This window comes from Gobius niger, assembly GCF_951799975.1.
Source record: "Gobius niger genome assembly, chromosome: 2".
NCBI lineage: Eukaryota > Metazoa > Chordata > Actinopteri > Gobiiformes > Gobiidae > Gobius > Gobius niger.
In genome coordinates, this window is record NC_136853.1 from 32,502,942 (window position 1) to 32,525,157 (window position 22,216).

General features: G+C 40.0%; 1 protein-coding gene across 3 annotated transcripts in view; it reads left to right on the forward strand.

Annotated features, from left to right (window-relative positions):
- Positions 1–22,216, forward strand: part of anks1b (ankyrin repeat and sterile alpha motif domain containing 1B) — a 178,829-nt gene that overhangs the window by 104,313 nt on the left and 52,300 nt on the right. For all 3 annotated transcript variants that reach the window (XM_079582748.1, XM_079582745.1, XM_079582746.1), the window contains exon 13: positions 6,951–7,137. In XM_079582748.1, the coding sequence (XP_079438874.1) occupies positions 6,951–7,137 (187 nt within the window). The remainder of the gene's footprint in view (positions 1–6,950; positions 7,138–22,216) is intronic.

Genomic DNA, 22,216 nt, shown 5'->3' on the forward strand with positions numbered 1-22,216 from the left:
TTTTAAAAGGGTTTTTTGTAAAAAGACATTTGTAAAGCAATTAATGATACTTATAATGATGATGGCTTACATTTGTATAGCTTGAGTTGAAAAGTTTCTCAAAGCGGTAAGCTACTATTGTGACCAACGCCACCAGTCTTACTCACACACTACATTCATACAGGCGGTGGGTGAAGTGTCTTGGAGCCGGGATTCAAACCGCCAACCTCTTGGTCATTAGACACCCGCTCTACCATCTGTCGCCCCGTACTCAAATGAAGGAAGGAAGGAAATAAGGAAGGATATAAGGAAAGAAAGAAGGAAAGAAAGAAGGAAAGAAGGATAGAAAAAAATAAGAAAGGAAAGAAAAAAATAAGGAAAGAACGAAGGAAGGAAGAAAGAATAAAGGAAAGACAGAAAGAAGGTAAGAAAAAAATAAGCAAGGAAGGAAAGAAATAAGGAAAGAAAGAAAGGAAGGAGGGAAAGAAAGAAGGAAGGAGAGAAGGAAAGAAAGAAAGAAGGAAAGAAATAAGGAAGGAAAAAAGAAAGAAGTAAGGAAGGATAGAAAGAAAGAAAGAAAGAAAGAAAGAAAGAAAGAAAGAAAAAAGAAAGAAAGAAAGAAAGAAGGAAAGAAGGAAGGAAGGAAGGAAGGAAGGAAGGAAGGAAGGAAGGAAGGAAGGATGGTGAGGAAGAAAGGTGAGGATTCTGAATTTGAAAATATCGTACGCTGTTCTGAATTGTCTGTGGATGTTCATTTTATACCTGTGTGTTGACCATTTTTGCACAGTATTTTTGGTGTTTCGCTTCGTAATAACTGAATTACTGTCTAATCAGGTGCCATAATATTTATGCATGTTTACTTTATTCCATATTTGAATCAAGAATTCAGAATATGCTGTAAATGTGTAGACCCACTACCAAGAAGTGTTGCATATTTATGAAGAAATCCAGGAGGGGCTGCTATAGAAACAATGTGCAGCTCTGATAAGGCAGTGGTATGATGATTCACTGGGGCATGAAGATAATAGGTGTTTTCCCCTACAGAGCTTGAGCTGACACAAGCACCAGGCTCTTGTTAGGAATCCATTGGACCAAGTGTCAGTAGCACGCTCACATGCAATTAAAAGATTACATACGGGTTCTGTTAACACACCCTATTACAATCCACAGTTATTGTGTTTCATTATGCCTACTGGATACTGCCTCAATAAGTAGATATTACACACAGGGCCTGATTTATTAATAAGAGTACCAAGTTAAACACTTTTGATAACACTTAGGCAGATACCAATATCTCTTTAGAAAAACAGAAAAAAGTGAGTGCATCAGTAGGTCCAAAAAAGTAGGCGCAGGTGCTCTTCAGAAATCAGGTATGAAACTTGATGAGCAGAGGAAAAAAGACCTAAAGGTGGTCTTCCTCAGGGCCTATGAACATATGCCCTGAGGAAGACCACCTTTAGGTCGAAACGCGTCGGCATGTCCATTCAATAAGGGACTTTTAACTAAGTCAGAGTGCCTCAGATCATCTTTTTTCCTCTGCTCACCAATATCTCTTTGTTTGTTCACTAAAATGAATGTATTTTATCGCCAAAGCAAGTATTGACATGTTAATTACATATTCTTGTATTTCTTTGCACTGTGGCCTTTTAGTGTTTATTGGTGCTTTTTGCACAACTTACTCACTATCCATTGAAGTGCAAATGTATAATAAATCAGGCTACTGTCTGTCTGCTCTTGCCTTGTTTTGACAGCACCAATCTTAAATGAGGTGAGTTGTGCAATTTTATTAACATTATGATATAATTTAGGTGATCTTTCATTTTAAAGTAAAATGTTACGTATTATGCATTATTCAAAGGCACATAAGAGAATTGGAAATACTTGAAAAAAGTAAATACTAAAAACAAATCCTGTATAACATTAGCCGCCTGCCTAAAGCTGTTCATTATATTCTAAAACAAAAACTGAGAAACTGCCTAATATGCGGTTTATAAGCTACAAACTGTGATGCACTGTTTAGTGTAACCTCTTTACATTAGCTTATTCAGCAGCTATAGCTAAAGTCAGTCATCATAGATGAGACCACACAGTCATCACTGGCCACATGTATCTCTTTACGTATGATTAAATAAATGACTTTATTCTGACCCTAAAAAACATCATTGTACATACATTATACCAATATGAAAAAAGAAAGAAATACATGTCCAAAAGTATCAACCACCGACAGCTTTCAACAGATACTGACAACATTAGATCTACTTAGGTCTTAAGGCAGACCCTGTACAACTATTCACTGACAGAAAACCTTTATTAAAAGGCTGACTAGCCAAGTATCTGTGGACATCTGTGTCTCTGTACAAACATTGAACTGCCAGCCAGGATCTTTAGCTTGACATGCACACTCTGATCACTGTTGTACTGATTATCTTGTCCGACCACATTCATCAATCATGATGCGTCTGGCCTCAGCACAATCATAGCATTTTGACAGTTGTCACATTTTGGAGTTAATGTACATGTGTGAAATGGCTGTGTAAATGTTGACACGCCTGTCAGTGGTATGTGCCAGATGTTTACAGAATCCAGAAACCAAACATGCAGCAATCAATAAGCAATTTGTGACATGACAGCTGCCTGGCTCTAGCATAATATGAGGAATGCAATGAGTTTAATAGAATTTTTGTTGCAACTAGGTCATCCTTGAGAAATACAGTATGAAGTGCAATTTGTTTTTTTCTAATTTTCTGACTTTTTTACTCTGTTGCATACGTATGTGCTGTTATCTGGAGTTGTTTAAAATGTGAGAGATAAAGATCCCTTGTGTATTGTTCAACAGATAAAAATATCAGCCCGAAATGTCCAAAGTGTGTGACAACAACACAAAGGATGGATGGTGCTTTCTATCTTTATGCCTCTAATTTTGTATTCCTTTGTGATTTTGTCAAATGTGTTAACCTAATATGCCAGGGACAAGGGTGTATGGAAAAACGGTGTTCTTCTCCATTCTTTTTTCACCCTGACAAATGGTTTACGGAAAGATTAAGCAAAACTTGCAAACTATGAGCCTCGGGAGGTAACCTGCTGAACTGGCTCAACCAAGCGTACTCATATGTTGTATCTCATCATTTTGAAGCTTTCTTGATTCAATACGATCTGTGGACTTTTCTACCCTTTCACACTAATCACACTCAAAATGAAAACAGTTTCTATGGAGAGTTTGCTTTATGCTTGTATTGGAGCTAATAGAAAAACTCTGAGGTTTCACATGTTTGTCTAATGACTATCATTAATTAGCCGTCACCACACACATTATTGAATAGTTCAATGTCATTTGGTCCCTAAGGAGGCATTGGCCAGGATTTTTCTGTCTTGTCAGGCACGACAGACCTTATCCAGGAATGTGCATCTGTGCTATTTTGTTCATTAATTAATCCTTTCCAATGGGCCTTGGCATGTTCTTTAGCTTCCCATTCATTTATATTGTGAATGCTAAGAGCTGTGGGTTTCTGCCACTTAATATGATAAAGATGATGAAATAAGATAAAAGAAGATAAAAGAAGATACAAGAAGAGTGCCTCAATGAAGAGATCTTTATGGAATACAAGAGAGAAACTACAATTAACTGATTAAAAAGCATTAGTGCATAAGCAAAGACCCACGCAGCCCTGCACCATTATTTGGGGCTGATTGCTGTTTCGACTGAGCTATTTGTGTCCCTTTTGCTAGTTGTCAAGCCTGAGGCTAAATTAACACTTGTTTAACACTGATTCAGTGACTGGCTCTGTCCCTGGATCGCGTACTGGGCAAGACTAAGACAGATTAAAGGCGACTTTGTGGACTCATGATTATATTTAACCAAAGGATAATACAACAAAAGAATATTTTGCTTAGTCCATGTGTCTTTCACAATTGTTTTATTATTATTTTTAATATGAATTCAATATATATTTCTCACTATAAAGTCAAAGTTTTATTTCGCAGTTCACAAAAAGTGCATTGACTCAAATGTGTTGTTTGGGTAAGTTTAATGTGTAGTCATAGTCGTGCATGCACAGACAAAAGAAAACAATTTTAGTTATAAGAAATAGCGCTACATGACAAAAAAAGAAACTGAAACTGAAAAGTAAAAAAATATTTTAATTAAATTATTGCTTATTCAAATTTGTTAGCAACTAGAGGAAATCAAAAGGCAAGTTTATTTATGCCGCACATTTCATGCACAAGGCAACTCAATGCGCCTTACAAAAGAACATTATTACAATCATGTTAAGTTACTGCAAAGCACATAGATAAAAACATCACGACATGGGAAATACACAGAACATGAGGTCACGTGCGGCATTTCTTGGGGACAGGAAGGACGACCAGCCATTGACCGAGGGGCGGGGCTGAGGAAACATGTTGAGGCAGACAAAGAACGACGGGGGCGTGGTTTGGGAGGGGTATGTGTGTGCAGTTGTTTACAATCCTGAGAGTCAGTGTTATGTAAAATACGACTCAGAGATCTCAGTCCGTATCTGGTTTAGCCACGTGGCTTGGCCTTGAAGGGAAAGTGTTGATGGAAATTATTCCAGTAATAGTTCAGAAATTTATAATTACCGTATTTTCCGGACTATAAGTCGAACTTTTTTTCATAGTTTGACAGTTTACTCTGGAGTGACTAATATGTGATTTTTTTTTCTTCTTCTCTTTTATTCAAATATATCATTTCACATGCCGCTAGGGGGCACTCCAGGCTAGTTGAGCAGCAGAAAGAAAGTTTGGAGTGAGTGAGAAAGCGGAGGTTACTCTTTAAACCGCAATGAAGTAAACAAAAGAAAGCTAATCACGGGCTAAAAGCTAGATGAACACAGAGCTAGAAGAACCTGCTGTTGGGAGAGGTTTGTCAACGGTGCAGTGGTATGTTCTTCATGCTATAGTTATCTGAACTGTTTATGTGACGTTAACATACCAGACACCAGGCATTTTATGGCTGGAGCGACTTATATATGTTTTTTTCTTCTTCATTACTTATATTTTGGCTGTTGCATCTTATGCTATAGTCCACAAAATACGGTTGTTTTATCTTTTACTTGGTCTCAGCATTCAGTTCTCCAGAGCAGGTAGCTCCCTTCACAGTTCATTCCTTTTCCTCCCAAAATATAAATAATAATTATACGGAAACAAATCAGCTTAATGAGTTACGCTGGCTCATGTTTGTGTGCTATCTCAGTTGTCCAAGAACTGTCCATCATCGTAGAGTTGTCAACTGGACTGGGTTGATTTGAGAACTTTTCGCCTCTTTTTTTCCCGCTAACCTTTAATCTGATCAAAAATGAGCACTATTGGTCTTAAATCAACTCAAATAAAGTTGTTTTTGCCCTATATTGCAACAGATTTACAGAAAGGAACAGGTGGGAAATCAGCAATGACATGGACATCAGACAATGAAATGGGCAAACAAATGTAATGTCCAAAGGAGCAGTCAGTAATGAGATGGATATGCACTATGCACAGTATATCCACATTATGTCCCCTGTCCTTATCTTTCTTCAAGTCAAGGGCAAGGAAAAACTCAAAGAACCTAGTGGGAGAAAAGAGAAACCGCATAGAGATCCACACTGATGGAAAAATTCAACTCCCTTTGGATGATTGGGCTATAGAAAGGCCCAGGGATCTTATGTGTAAACAATGTTTCACTTTGTTATTGGTCTTTTGAAGAATCTTTTAGTTTTTTAATAAGGCCCTCAATCTCTTTAAGGGGACAGATTTGGGTATAACACCAGTAAGGACATCAATAGCACAGCTAGTCCTTCTTGTTTGTATTTCTTTATTCCCTTCTCTCTTTGACACATCACTCACAGGTCTCCAGAGTCACTACTGCTGCTGTGCTATTCTCTACTGACATCCCCATTTCCCCTTTATTTTGTACTTTTGTATTTCCTACTTGTTTTCATGTCTTGTATTGTTTTGCTTGGTTTTGTTTTCTGTGTCTCTTCCAAAGCCCCTGAGCCTATAGTAGCTAGACTGTATGGTAAGAAGCACAGCCTTTGATTTGCTTTGATTTACTTTGATATGTTTCTGCCCCGGGTTTTTTCTTCTGCCTCGAGTCACATGCAGTAGCAATGAAGGTCTTATGAAGGTTGCCCTGTCATGTGCCTGCCTAATAATATTCCTGAATGCCTCTCTTATTGATCCACGTACACACAGTCATTGAGGCAGCAGCAGGTTTCTCTTTGCTTGTTTGTGATGTGGAGCAGCAGGTTGTTGAAAAGCTGCAAATGCATGGTTACGTAAGACCGGTTTACCAGATGCCTGTCAAGAGGGCGATTTGTCCTCTGCCAGGCGTCCACTCTGGAAAGTCTTTCTCTGGTTTACCTACAACAAATTCTTTTAATTTGTTTTTGTACGTAGGCTTTTCAGCAAAGCCACTCGAACAGTCAATAGATAAGGCGATGAGTGACAAAAACTGTGTCAATGGCCTGATCAGTCGGTTCTTGATTTCTCATAGATCGAGGAACAAAATAATAAACAAAACCCAAATATATTTCATGCCCGTGGTAGTTTCGATACCCACTTCAATGCATCATGACCAGCTGCAACCCCCCAGAAATGCGGGTCATTGGATAACAGCCTTAATCGTATGATATTATAAACTATGGCCATGCAATTATTGAAGTTCAGTTAAACCGTGATTAAACCCATTGTCCTGCTGATTGTTTGCAGAGGAGCTTGGACAGTGAGCAACTAAATGGAAATAGTTATTCTGTTAAATGGTGCTACATTAAAAACATCCATGTGTTGTACATGTTGAGGTTCAAATATGGTGTACCTTTACCTTACCCCCTGGTTTTTAGGTATTGAAAATATAATCAATGATAAATCAGCTTTTCTACAAACCACCAAGCATTGTATTCATTTTCACAGTGAGCAAACAATTCCAAATATTGCAAATGCTAATCTGCCTTTGTCTGTCTTTTAATTTATAGCCAAAGCAACGCACCTCTCTGTCTTCCTCCCTGGATGTTCAAAGGCCGGTCAACCACAGCTGTGAGCCCAGTGAAGTGAGCTCTTCTCTGGGCTACGCCAGCTTCAGCACCAGCCCCCCTGCAAGTCCACCCCTCAGCCCTAACCAGGAGGACTCTGCAGGCTCCAACGACGACTGCCACTTCACTGGTAAGACACCGGAAACAGACTGACTGTTTTTATTCACTGGAGAGAGTGTGCACCACGGCTCTGAATTGTGATCTCCGACCTCCCCCAGCAGCAACACAAATACTGGTTTACTCTAAGGACTGGAGGGATTTGACATGTTTTGACCGCTGTTGTCTTGCTAGAAAAACAAAGCTTTTTTTTTTTCCTTTTTAAAGTGTAGCTTTTTCATAGCCAGTTGTTTCAGCAGTAGCTACACATACAGTATAATAATAATAATAATATTTGAGTTAATTTATTGCACTAATTTCCTGGTGTTTAAGGCAGTAAGTTTTCTTGTGTTTGAAACCAAGTCAAACTTTAATCACTTATTTCAGGTAAAGAATAATCGCAAAGCCTGTATTTCATCTGCAACTGATGCATGAGTTATAACAAACATTTATTAAAAAACAGTTTTGGCAACATTACTTTAAAAAAGTAATGAGTTATGGTCACTCGTTGCTTCTTCTCAAAACTAACTGCATTCATAACTGAGCTACAATATGATAGAAGTAACTCATTCTGTACAAACTGGAGTAAATATAAGCCTGTTTTAGCCACATATTCACCAAAGGTCTCACTTACTTTCAGTCTTTGACCTCAGCCACCTCACACAACACAGTAAACTCGAACGCAACGGGGGGAAAACAACTGATCCGACATCTTTAAGCAGTAGACAATGGCAAAAGTTAAACAACGTTAAGGAAACATTTCTGCTTTTACTGGGTATTGCCGTGAACGTCTAAAAACTCCATAGTAATAGCAGCAGCAATTCATTTCTGTCGTTGCCAGATTAAAATCCCATCCAAACGAGTCATGAAATAATAAAATGTATCCATATGAGCCCTGGTTTTAGAGAAAACACTACAACAACAGGCCAATAAACGGGTCAGGACAGATTTTTCGCAGCACCTCCTCTGATTTTCCCCTTGTGTGGTCAATCTCTCTGTCAGCCAATCAACCTTAACCGTCTTATCAAAGCAAAAATATAAACAGAGACATTGTTTTAAGAAGAGAGACTTTGTTTGAAAGCTAACAAAAACACCTCAGAGCTGGTGTAATATTTCTTTTTTAGATGTTCTTGTTATCACAGAGCAGTGATGGTCGGTAACGTAAATGCTTTTTCCAGTAAAGAGTAATCTAATACATTACTAATTCCTAGCCAATAATCAGATCAAAATTACATATCCAAGTCACAGTGCGTTACTATTTTGTCATTTTCCTTTGATGTTTTGTTTAGTGACGTAACCTAAGCAACAAGCCACGTTTTCATCTTGAGGACCACGCCGTAAACGTAAACAACAATGGAGGGAGGAGAGAGATGCACCTTTTCTCTCTGGAAATACTAAATAGCCACTATTTGAGTTTCTCTCGGGTATAAAGATGACAATGTAAATCCATCAAAGGTTGATCTCATCCAGGTAGATACATACAACATTGAAAGTTGAAAACATTTCAATTTTTTCACATAGTTGCCCGATGTTTCGAGAGTCATCCAACTCTCTTCTTCAAAGAGCCAAAAATGTTAAGTCCCCTCTGTCCCAAAACATGCATTTCCTCTTCTTGGCACATCATTCTGTGCCCGGAGGTAAATTTGTGCAGTTAACATTTATTTTTTTGTCTGCAAATGTGTATTTTTGTACAAATAACAATTTATAAAGCTCCAACACATGTGTACCATACACAAATATAGCACGACTGCTGTTGTTTATGTTATTTACGAGTGTTTACTGACGTTTCTTTTCTTTCTTATGGGAAATAGGAACCTTATGTCCTCATGCCATGTAAGATAAAAAAAACGATGTCAGGGCGTTAATTTGAAGCCCGTGGGCCCCAAAGAATATGCAAAACTTTAAAATAGCAGTTTTAACTTCAATAATAGTGATTTTAATGGAAGTCTATGCATGTATCTACTTTCCTTCAGGCCCTTTTCTTCGTAATAGATCAGAACTCTGAGTGTAGGATGTGGTGCTCGGTGTGTGCAGTGGACCAAAGGATCCAAGAGACTTTGATTTGAGGAGAGCACTCATTATCAGTCACAGGTGCACACATACACAGATCACATGCACAAGACTGAATGGGGCCTGCGATTCCAATTGATGTCTGTCAACAGTATTTATGTAACTGAGATGGTCTACTTCCATTTCAAATACTCATAATGAGCCTGGATGCCGAGCCGTCTTCTGAGGAAACACAGTCTGCGCTGCGTGTCTGATCACAAAGAAACAGATTTGTAAGCAGCAAAGCAATGAAAAATGTTAAACACAAAAATGTAATGACACTTTCTGTCACAAATTTTTTTCAGCACTGTGTGAGGTATTGTGAGAGCCATAAATGAGTTAAAGTATCAGCCAACATTTTATGCTCAACTACCTCCAAGCTTCATGGCTCAAACACAGGAAGTAATGGGTAACCCGGCTTGAAGTTCAGACTATACTTAAACTTAAGTTCATTTTGAAGTTTCTCAAATGCTCAGCCAAGGTTTTATAGGTTTTATTTACTGTTACCACTTGTGGGGGGTCTTTCACCTCCTCCTGGTGTCTCTGGCCAGAAAACCACAATTGCAACTTTCCCTGCCACCGAGGCAGAGGCCCCAATACACAGTAATAGAATCATGAAGAAGAAGCTAGCAGGTTAACGGGCAACTGCGGGTTAACTGTGGGCTAACTGTGGCCTAGCTGCACTTTAGCAGTATTTACAACCAAATTTGAGTGAAAATATCTCCATTGTGTAATTGGATGTGCAATATCCCTCTCTCCCTTTGTCTTTTCTGTCAGCGTAGTATTTACTCTAACGGGCAATTAATGAGTAAAAAAACGCAACATGCCACCACACCTGCAGTGGTGCTTATGGCCTCTAGGGGCATGAGTTACTTTGTTCTGCTTTAATTGCTGCATTATTAACTGCAGCAGTTAGTGCGATTTCCTCACAGCAAGAGATAAGATAAGATAAGATGGTACTTTATTGATCTCACAGATGGAGAAATTGCATTCAATGAGAGAGCATCCGGCAGCAGCACCCATTCAGTGCGCACCACTCTTAAGAAGGTCTCAGGTCCAATCCTCAGCCGGACGTGGCCTTACTGTGACTTTACATATTCTCCCCAAGTCTGCTTAGGTTTCCTCCGGGTGCTCTGATCCAGGTTTCCCTTACCACTAAAAACATGTATTTGGGACAACGGATGGAATGTGTGTGTGGTGTGTTTACATGCATGAGTCCCATGAATGTTTATTAACATGCACTGTCCCGACCAAATAAACAAATAGATATATTCAAGTTGCCACTTCTCATCTCAGTCATCTCTACATGAGCCTCATAAGCCCATTGTATGGTTGCCATGGTACCCAGTGGCTCACAGAAAGATGGATACATAAAGTCTATGTGCGTGCTGGAGAAGAGTCACCAATTTCAAAGATGCCGATGGGAAAGGGTGGGTGAGAAAATCCAGGGCAACGCTGCAGATGAGGTGGGGGCTCTCAACAAAATCTGAAACATTTAAAGGAGCAGTCAGATTTGCGACGATACAGAAGCTAGGAGGTGACCATAAAAGGGCTTCCCTTCCTTTGCACATCTGTGTACAGACTTTATGGTTTTCTTAGTACCTTTTGGTTAATCTTGCACTTTTTTCAATCAACAAAAAAGTGTAGCCTGCAGGGATGCATGTTGGTGTCAAGCACCTGCGTAGGCACCCACATAAAAGAAGGCTATTTTTAACCTAATCCATTGCAGTACTGATGTTTATGCTCTATAAGAATGTCTTATATAATGTCGGACACAGCATAAAAAGATGCTCCCTGTGTGCCCTCCACACAGCTCCCTGCTGACACGGTTGTCCTTTATTAATTATGCAGTACCTCATGTGAAACGTCCATTATAAACTCCATGCACAGGTATAGATTAATTCACCTGGAGACAGTGCAATGGACTCACTGTTTCGTTTTAGTTTTCGGACTATTTGCAATAGATTAAATAATGTACATTGGTTAAATGCGAGTCTCTTTTCAAAACAACTGATTTACCTTCATTAGCCTCCTCTGCAGTAAAACTCTATACCATCACACCTCCACACACTCACTGTGCACTGTGCAGTCTGCTGGGAGCACTCATTTAAAGTCTGCCAACGTTTGCACAAAACTTTTTTTTTTACAGTCGTCCCCACAGAGGTTGAATAAATGCAGTTTCTAACGTTGAGAAATCACAGACAGCAGATGTTTTGCTATGAGTATTTTTCTGTATGCTAGTGTACCAATCAAAGAAAGATAAAACCTGTTCATCATATAGACTTATAGACATACACTAGCTCAGTTTATATTGATTCCCAGAACATGTAAAACATATTTTCTTTCTTTTTCTTAAGTGTTAAGAAAAACAGGCCCTGAAAATCTATATTGAATTGTACATTAATGTTTAAAGAGATAATGAGATTGATCACAACACTTCATTTGATTGGACTAACCAAGCAAATCTTTATTACTCCTGTCAGTACACATGCTTCACATGCTTTAGCTGCTGTCATATTTGGTTTACATCAGCTGCTACAACTCCTCACAGCTCTGACACACAGTTGACACACTCAGTTGTTTGCTCTGCACATTTAACACTTCCTCCCAGTCTCTTACACACATGATGCTGTGAGAGACGGCTATTACTCCACGCTTCGACAGTCTTGTAAAATGAGTTTAGTGAGAGACAAACCTCTTTGGGAATATTGTCCAATATAGTCTGGAATTGTGAATGAAGATGGGGATTCTCAATGCAGAGACCAGGCTCATAAATCCTAGACGTGTGAGCTGTAAAGTGTGCTCCCGCTGCTTTGATATATGCTTTTTATATTACATAATACTTGGTCAGTTTCGCTAGTGGCTAGTGAAGATTTTTTCTCCTTCTTCCCATGAGGCATCTCCACAACACATAATGCAGCTGCATCACCCTCTGTCATCCCAGCTTCCTTTACGTCCAAGTTGCCGTCTGTGTCTGCCATGTATCACAGTTTAAACCTGCAAGCCCCATCCATAATCTTTACTCCTCTGCAAAGATCCATATCTTTAAGTATAGCGGTGCCACTTCTAAAGAACCTCAACATCTTTTGGGGGTCTTAACCATAGACTGTAGAATTAATAGACAGCTTCAGCTCACTCCTCCCCGTTTACCATAATGACCACGTTCGAAAGGGATATCATGGCGGATTTATAGACTCCTCCTACCCTGCTCTGACGGAGCATGGTCCTAAAGAGGGCATAAAGGCGGGATCTTCACTGTAGACTTGGCCCTCGTAGCCTGTGCCCGCACCATTAGCTCTAATGCTAACGGCCTGTCAATCAAAGTCCGGCCCTCATTAGCATACAAGATTTCTAAAATGTTCCTTATGGAAACCAGCCTGCTTTCTTTAATTGTGACTAACCCAGCGTTATCACAGGAGTAATATCTAGCTGTAGAAAGTTTTTAAAAATTAGAACCCAGGCTTTACAGTTCCTTAGAACGTGTATAAAGTGCAATGTTTTCTAATGAAAAACTAGCTTGTTTTGCCGCCCGTATATGGAGGTACTGCAGCAATGGCGGCCCATGGCGTCGCGGTCACTAAGCTGTGCAACCAGCGACCATTGGTCTGAACATGTTACAATGTCACAAAGGTAACAACAGCTGGAGTTGTGCCATCTTTGAATCTGGGCGGCTAATAGAGTTCGGAAAATTGCATAGTTACCGTGGAGATCCGCCATCTTTGCAGCTGTCAGCATACATTTCCATTGAGTAACATGAGCTAAAAACAGTATAAAAAGTGGAGCAAATAGCCGTGGAATAACTCTGTTAGCTGCTGAGTTACTGCTGGTAAATATATCTACCTTACTGTGGTGTCCAAGTGTTTTAGTGTGGACAATAACTCCAGTATTTAAACTAAAAAAATCTCAATTTTTTTTACAATTGCTGCTAATCCCATAATGCTTAGCGATATGATGTCACATTCCCAAACTCTGTAGTGGCGGTAGCTTTCATTGCTCCTCCTGTATGCTGCTCCTGCAGCCTAAAGTGACCAGGAAATGCTTTATTTAGTCTATTTTATTTTTTTAAAGCAGCTACCTGTATGTTGTGTTTTTTTTAAACCCATTTTAGGTCAACATTGCATTCTCAAACCAAGATAATGATAAAGATGTGTTTGAGTTCATTATTTCTGACTATATGTGACCGTCATCATCATCAATCCAATCCATCAATTGGAGTCCACACTACTTCAGCATTAGCATTAGTTCACTGTGGGCTGATAATGATTTTTTTGGCCTGTGGTGCGAAGGAAATAGGACTTTCATCTCAGGTGTGAGTGACAGCTGCAATATTGCTCTGTAGTTTTTAATAACAGTCAGCGCAGCACCATGAGAGACGGAGACTGAACAGACCTTATCTTGGGGCGACGTGGCGTAGTTGATAGAGCTGGTCGTCTCATGATCGGAAGGCCAGGGGTTCGGATCCCAGCTCCTGAAGATGCCCACTGTTGTTGGGCAAGACACTATACCCACCTGGCCACCAGTGTCTGCGTACATTGGTGTACGAATGAGAGTGTGAATGGGTGACTGGATCCTTGCTGTAAAGCACTTTGGGCCTGATGAAGGTAGAGAAGCGCATAAATGAGCCATTTACCATTTTCCAAATTCTGAAAGCTTTATTTATATTAGCGACAGGCTACTGGGTCACACACGTAGGAGCGCTCCATTTATCTTACAACTGGATCTTCTCCACTCAGTTCCTGTGCTGCTACACACACGATAAATGTATAGTTGCAACAGTTATTATTATAGTTTGATTTGTCAGTAACTTAGGAAAACCTCCTTTCTGTAAATGTGAATGTTTTCGACAGTTGATATGTTCAGTCTGTATCTTGATATCACATTTTTATCCTTAGTTTATCTTTGACGTTTTGCATTTACTTTCAAATCTTCTTTATAACACAGGCCCAGGCCTAAGGAAAAAATAATAATATTTTTTGTTAGCGTGATTTATTTACGCAGTGCCAAGTATATTGCCTCTGCACAGCTGAAGGATTGCATCTCCGAGAGGACTGTATAACCTGCTAATACCGTAAACTCAGGCTTATTAGACTTTATGTGTCTTATAAATCGTTCAGTCTACAGCATGACCATTTCTCGTCCGGCTCACTTACCTCTGTCTGTATGTCTCTTTCTGAATGTCATTAGCTGTTATGAACTCCTTACGCCCTCTCAATCTCAGCCAGGGCCACTGTCGTTCGTCACCCCTCTGCATCGCTTCCACTGTATGTCTGCTGTTTTCCTCTCCATAACTCATTCGCCTCTTCACTTCAACTCTTTTTTCCCACTCTGTCAGACTACCTTCTTAACGGTGCTCTCGTCGTATTCCCTGTTACCTTTGCACAAGGGCACTGCAGATATCACCACGGAAAACATGCCTCTCTCATCACACTATTATCAGATTCTCTCCTGCACATGACGAATCTCCTTATTTTATGATACTGATACATCTATAGGCATATGTACTTACCACATACTCTTATGATCTGGGGTTGCTGCAGTGGCGCATGGTGGGCTAATCTATGATCCACATTCACACCAATAACGTTAGCCCAAAAATAACCCATCGAAAAATATAATGTTTTTTATTCGAACATTTGCAGTGATATTTTAATAATTATTTGCCAGGATTCATCTGGCTCACATTGCGAAAGAGTCGTTCAGGGAGCCTGACACATTCATTTTTGCACATGGATTGGTCGGCTTAGAGTCCAGATCTCAACCCCACTGACAATTTTTGGGATGTGCTGGTGAAAGCTTTACGCTGTGGTCACACTCTCCCATCATCAATACAAGATCTTGGCGAAAAATGAATGCACACTGAATCTTTTGACATTGCAGAAGCTTATAGGGCTGGAAAGCGGATACAAACAAACAACACACGCGGTTGTCATGTACTTCCATCGCGGACTTCATACGCAACACATTTCGTCTCTGGGATGAAAGCATTCGTATACGGCCATGCTCGTCGCTGAGTGGCTTTAGTTGACTCGCACTTCGCTGTCAAAGACTCATGCAAATGTCCCGCTCAGGTTTGTGGCATGGTCCCATTTAGTGATAATATTCTAGTAAGTTATACTCGTAGTGACATGCGCCTTTTTATAATATAGCTGTAGACTTTGGTCAAGGAGGGTCATCACTGCCGCCTGCCTTTTCCTCTGCCTTTGATTCGCCTTTTTGTGTTGTTCTTCCCATCACTGCACATGTACAGTGGGGGAAAAAAAGTATTTGGTCAGTTCCCCGTAGACTTTCTATTGAATTTTGGCCAAATCCTTTTTTTCCCCACTGTATATGGAGCTCCGTGTGTGAACGCAACACCTCTACTGATGGACTGTGGTCATTTACGGTGACTGAAGCCTCTAAGGACTCATAAACAGAACTACGAACTAAATATGGGTTTACATTTTCATCAGTTTGATTTTACCCAAATCTAAAAGGTAAGAACTGCAATCTGATCTACCATTTTTCTTTGCATTGTTGCCACCTCATCACTTTTTTGTCGATTTTTTGTCGATTTTTTGTTGTGTCTTGTTGTAACGTGCCTTAATATGCTGGAGCTGGCCATCTCCAACTGGCGTTGATTGGCATTTTGTGTCAAAGGGACGAGATGAGAGTTGGTCATTTTATACTCACTACTGCCACCTCAGGTCTTGCACGTAACTGCAGCTTATATATTTAGCTTGTGCATGATGGACCCGAATTAACAACTTTTTGAGTGACAGGGCAGGATTTTAGAGGCAGTTGTGGTGAACAGGTCGGAGCTCATTCTACACATTAAGACATCGCTGGAACATGTAGGGCAGGGGTGTCCAAAGTGCGGTCCGGGGGCCAAATGCGGCCCTCAGACCAATTTTTGGTGGCCCTCTGCCTTCTTGCAGAATCGGGACACATCATCAGAGATAGTCCTTTTTATTTGAAATGTAATAATTCTACAGAATTCTAACCAAACAACTAACCTTTTACTGTGAGACAGAGCTGGCATGAAGGTTTTGAGCATAAATAAAGGTGGGGCGCAATTTAAACCTCTGCTAGTCAAAGGGTTTGCGGCACTAACCACCGATCTATGGCCCTTCACCCTGTGTACGCTTCAGTATGCGGCCCCCCATGAAAAAAGTTTGGACACCCCTGATGTAGGGGATGAAAATACATGCTTTTAACATTTTTAAACTCTGTATAGTCCTGTTAATCAAAGCTAAAGGCAGTCCAGCTAAATATTAAGAGTGTGTGACCTTTTTTTCTGTGACAACATTTTCTTCTTTTGGAATTTTTTGGAGCATTTCGATTGTAAAAAAGAGTTTTACTATTTTCTGGCACACCATTGGACCACAGAGTCTGCGTGCATTGGTGTATGAATGAGAGTATGAATGGGTGAGTGGATCCTTGCTGTATAGCGCTTTGAGTGCCTAATGTAGGTGGAAAAGCGCTATACAAGTTGAGACCATTTACCATTTTGTAATGAGCACTGGGGATCCCTGCACTCACAAATGTTCCACACAAAAATCCTTCCGACATTCATGCAACCTGCAGAAATAATGTTTGCAGTATTGATTAAAATGGTGCAGCGTTTGTGTTTCCCCTGCTGGAGCCAGTGGGTTTCCCAGTCACCCAGAACATACACTAAATCTATAAATAAACTTTCTGTTTAGGTGCATTGAGTAGACTGTATTTCACATGTGTTTCTCTCTCACCTCCCACCTCCTCTTTCTCTTAGTGTGGTGTAGGTGGATTTGACAGCTTTTCTTCTTAGAACAATTTACCTAGAGACATATACAACACTACCTCTGCAGTCAGTAAAGAAACATGATGCTGGCCAGTGTTGACTGTCTAAGCTTAGGCACAAACTAATGCGTACTTTTGCATTGAGATCGACACTGCATTTCAAATCAGTCACTGAGCTGCAGCATGCCTCGACTTGACTGTTTGTGTGTGTTTTCTGCTACCAGTTTTGCAAGAAGAGGGAGGCATGCTGCATGTGTTAATAATGTTATTTCACAATCGGTCTGACAGTTCCCTGAATACTGTCAATCGAAGGCTGCTCGGTTGAATCTGAACCTAAGCCGACTGAGTGGTGTTTCTTTTAGTCTATTGTGTGACGTATTGGACACTCAGGTAAGACCCTTCATCCCACTTCTCTAAGACAGGAGAAACCAGCATTGACAGCGCAGCCTAGCCTCTCCCTTTGAAATGGATGAACTATGTAACTTGAGGCAACGTTCTCAGGGACAGTATTGTTTTTATAGTTTATATAGTGGTTGTCAATATTGTAACTGCTTCCTTTTATTCTTTGTCTTGAGTTAAAACTAGGTTACATCGGTTTCTGGGATATTTTTTAGTGATGGGCAAAAATACCAGAGCTTGTATTGCTCTTCCTGAAGCAGATTGCTTTAAATTCCTGCATCTGGTCACATGACTTAAGTCTTGCGGTCTTTGGATTTCACTCCTTGAGTCGTGGTGGAGTGTGTCAAAGCGGCTCATTGGCTCAGTGTGAGTCTCAGTGTGTAGCCTTGGTTTGACAGCTTTGAGCGATGAGGTGCGAAACCACTGATGTTTTTTGGTTCTTACTTCGGTGATGTAAACCAAAAGTGATACATAAATGTGCGGCTTTCCCCCCATTTTCCCATTAAACCCAATTTGGTGCAAAGTTTCCTGCGCCTGGCACGTATGGAGCACAACATAAGCAGAGCAAGCTACAGCAAATTCAGCAAACAGTCAGCTAAATTAACTCTGACTGAATGAAATAAAGATATCTCTAAGGGATGTCCTGCTTCGGAGCGGCCAAGCAGCAGGTGTCAGCCCCACCCATTGGAGCTCCATGGAGCACAGAACCACGTTGCAAGAAAAATACTCTTATTTATTGGCATATGATTGATCTTATCATTCATTGTATCATTTTTTGTGTGCAATAAAATCAAGCAAACCACCATACGTCTGTTTAAAGGTCACCGTTTTTCTTAGACTTGTTGATGCGTACCTGTCTGGTCTTTATGCGTGCGCTCAGTCATGCAAAAAGACCAAAGATGATGATAGCATTTAGCCTCTCCTCTTCTCCTCTATGGGGCCAAATGGGGTGAAGTTCGATGCGACCAAGCTCTTCCACGTTTTCCCTATTTGAAGAACAGTAACGTGAGTAGTTGCACGATCCAAGTATAGTTACACAAAATTAAACATGTGGATATTCTAAGCGGATAAAAAGGGGAACTTTATTGTGAGGCGTAATCACACCTTAGGAGCACTTGGACGTCCGCGCAGTAATCTTCACTTTACTGCTTACAACATCTTACAGGTATGCATCAACTTATCTATGCTCAGGTAAGAACATTTCTCAGAATGGAACAATGGTGGCCTGTTCCTTTAAAACGTCTATTGCGCACATCAATTTGATTGTGTCGAAGCTCCAGTCGAAGCTCCGAATCTTAAGCAAGACTTTTGTAAGGAAAGCATTAAAGTGTCGTAAGGTTTCTCGCCCATCAGTAACTTATCTGTCGGACGAACATAAACAAACCTGCTCCTAATGCTTGGACACAATACTGTTATTGCACTGTGTTATCCAGATAAAGCTTTTGAAAGAGGAGCTTCTGTTTTTACATTTCTTGAGGTCAAAGCAAAGCGTTCATGAAGATGGGGCCGTCCCGTCAGGTCCCGTCTCATCAAAACACACACATAGTGAAATAAATGCTTGTTTTTTTTTAGTTTGTTGAAATGTCATCTACACAATATGGCTTTAAACTAATTTTGGATTTATATTGTCCAATTGACAAAAATGTGTCGAAGCCTTGAAGCTCTTCATCGAAATTGACATGAAATCGTTCTGTACAATATATAAATATATTTTCATCATTCTTCCACTCAAGCAATTCATCGCCGTCCCACATGCAGGCTGTGCTCTGTGCGTCTGACATCCACTCTCACAGCAAAGGCCAAAGACACTCCTAAAACTCGAGGAGATGCCAGCACTGGGTCTGTGTTACCAAGGCAACAAAAAGGCTTACCTGTTGCCAGCAATCCTCACTTTGATAAAGAAAAGAAGCACAGAGAGAAAGAGAGAGATTTGTAATTGCGGACGAAATGAACTGAGAGGATTCACCACTTTATATAAACAGCATTTGTTGGACTATTGTGGAGGTACAATGATGCCTGCAGGACCTAAAAGAACCATAGGCTTTATATAATCCACTGAAATGCTTTTTTGTGTTAGCTTAGAGTGTACGCTGCCAAGTTCCAAGGACAGGGGTTTAATGCTGATAATTAAAACATCTAAAACACGACCACTTTTGATTGGTTTATCAGCGCTTAAAAGTTTATTTTGATACAAGTGCTCATTTTGAGGGAAATTTCAACAAAATCTGATTGTGAATAAGAATATGAACTCGAAGGGTGGTTTGCTGCAATGCTTTAGAGCTGCATATTCAAGTTCATCCTTTAATGGGTGGGGATTAGTCATGCTTAAAGCACTCTCTGCTTGTGTAGGCCTTAATGAAAATCTTAGTCTTTATGACACCAGCGGATGACTCAATACTCACTACCTTAGGCTGTTAATTTTGAGAGGTGCTCTTAAAACTAGAGAACATGTCTTGTAGTGTTGCCATCATTATGGACTTATCCTCTGACAAAAAAATAATCCTATTTTACCCCTAATCTCAATTGGAGTCACTATTTTGGTCAAATTGACATAAGGCATAAGCCAAAACCTTTGTTTCCCAGGGCAAGTCTGTTGTGGTTTTTGTCATGTTTTGTGCTGCCAGCAGAGGTGGGTAGAGTTGCTAAAAGAAGTAAGAGTAACTTTACTTCCAAAATAATTACTCAAGGAAAAGAGTAAAAAAGTTCAATGCTACGTAATACTGAGTAGGCAAGGCAAGTTTATTTGTAGAGCACAATTCATACACATGGCAATTCAAAGTGCTTCACAGTTGCATAAAATTACAAGAAAACAGATAAAATCAATAAAACATCAACATAAAATTCATTAATTACAGTAAAAGGCAAGAGTGCAGATAAAATACTTTCAGTTGTCATATACATGGGCAAAAAGAACTGTTTTCAGCCAGGATTTGAACTTTGTCAGAGTTGAGGCCTGTCTCACATCCTCGTGAAAACTGTTCCAGATTTTAGCTGTATGAAACTGAAACGCAGCCGCACCGTGTTCATTATTGACTCTGGGAACCACCAGGAGACCCCTCCCGGAAGTTCTCAGGGCCCGAGATGGTTCATACGGCTGTAACATGTCAGAGATGTACTTCGGCGCTAAACCATGAAAAGACTTGTACACAAGCAGAGCTGTTTTATATTCTATTCTCTGAGTGACAGGAAGCCAGTGCAGAGACCAAAGCACTGGACTAATATGGTCGTATTTCATGCTTCTTGTCAGGACTCGAGCAGCAGCGTTCTGGATGTTCTGCAGCTCTAACAGTGAGCAGGCCGTTACAGTAGTCTAACCTGTTGGAGACAAATGCATGGATAAATCTCTCTAAGTTTGGTTTTGACACTATTCCTCTGATCTTAGCAATGTTTTTTAGATGGTAAAAAGCTGCTGATGTTATTGCTTTTATGTGGCTGGCATTGTAGTGTATTGATGTATAATGACAAATAAAGCACCTTTACCTAAACCTGTGGGAAAAACACTGTGCATCTAATTATGAAGCATTTGGAACAATTGTCTGAACTTGCAAGCTAGATTTCTAACACTTCTGTAAAAGTGACCGTGCTAGCTGTGAAATGTGCCTATAAAGTCGTCCCTGTGAAGAATTGGGATGCTGCAAATACAGTATGTTAGGAAAGTTAGGAATGAGTTTAGATTACAACCAGCATTAGAATTCTGTGGCTTCCTCTTTCATTGTTTGTTATTAAAAAAAAATCAGGTAAAGGGCCTTTAAAGATTTACTCACGGTGGGAAGAGTAACATTTTCTTTTTATAGACAGACGGCATCTCTGGAATTGCCCATATATGGTCATGTTTGAAAACAGTTAAGGGGGAAAACAATTTGGAGAAAAATCGAAACTTTCTCTAATTATTCAAAATCTACTTTGACAAACGCTGAAATATGAATATAGTTTTCTACTAAATAAAGATACAAAGACATGGGGAGGAGCAAAGTGGTTCAACAGCCCATGATTACATAAGTAATGGAGAATGCTAACGTGAGGCTTCATGATGGCATCGTGCTAGTGCTAAAACTGCTGTTTTTTCCGCTTCTACTGAACAATCTGCTGTGAATAAACATCCATCTGGACCCGATTTATACTTGGGTTAATTTGTATGTGATAAATAAGTTTATTTTGGCAGAAAATGGTTAAAAAGAGTGACAAATTGTGTTTCCCAGAAGATTCTGTTTTCCCCCTTGGCGAGGCCACGCCCCCTTCTATGACGCGATGCCGATCTATCTATAGAAGGTTCCTGGTTCAATCCCTGGACAGGGCTTTCTGAGTTGGAGTTTGCATGTTTTCCCCGTGTTTGTGTAGGTTTCCTCCGGGTACTCCGGCTTCCCCTTCTACTAAACATATGTATAATAAGTTCCCCTCTGAAGCTCCCCTGGAAATGAGATTCCTAATCTCAGTGGGACTTTCGTGGTTAAATAAAGGTCAAATAAAATACAACTAGTTGTGTCAGTGAGAATAGGTACTGTATTTATCCATGCCATCTTAGATTATGGTTAGGAAAGTAGTTTTCTTCTTGGAAATGTCTTGTGTGAACAGCCAGTGTGGCTCAGATACATATCAGTGATGAGACTGTTTACATGGCCTTACACAATCTTTAACTGGCAGGAATCAATTCATTCACCAAGCTGCATGTGTGTGAAGAAAAGCAGGGTCCCTTGGATCTACCAATGAATACATTTAATTGGGCCAAATGGGTGTGTTCTATTGATTTAATCATGCCACTCACTGTCAGATTAATCATGATTTTCTTAGGAAGTATGATTTTTTTAAGTGAATTTCAGTCGCACTAATACATGTTCAAAAGCAATCTTCGAATCCTATACATTTGTTTGTTTTCAGTCTATGACATGTCAGATGTCTTTTTTTGACCTTTT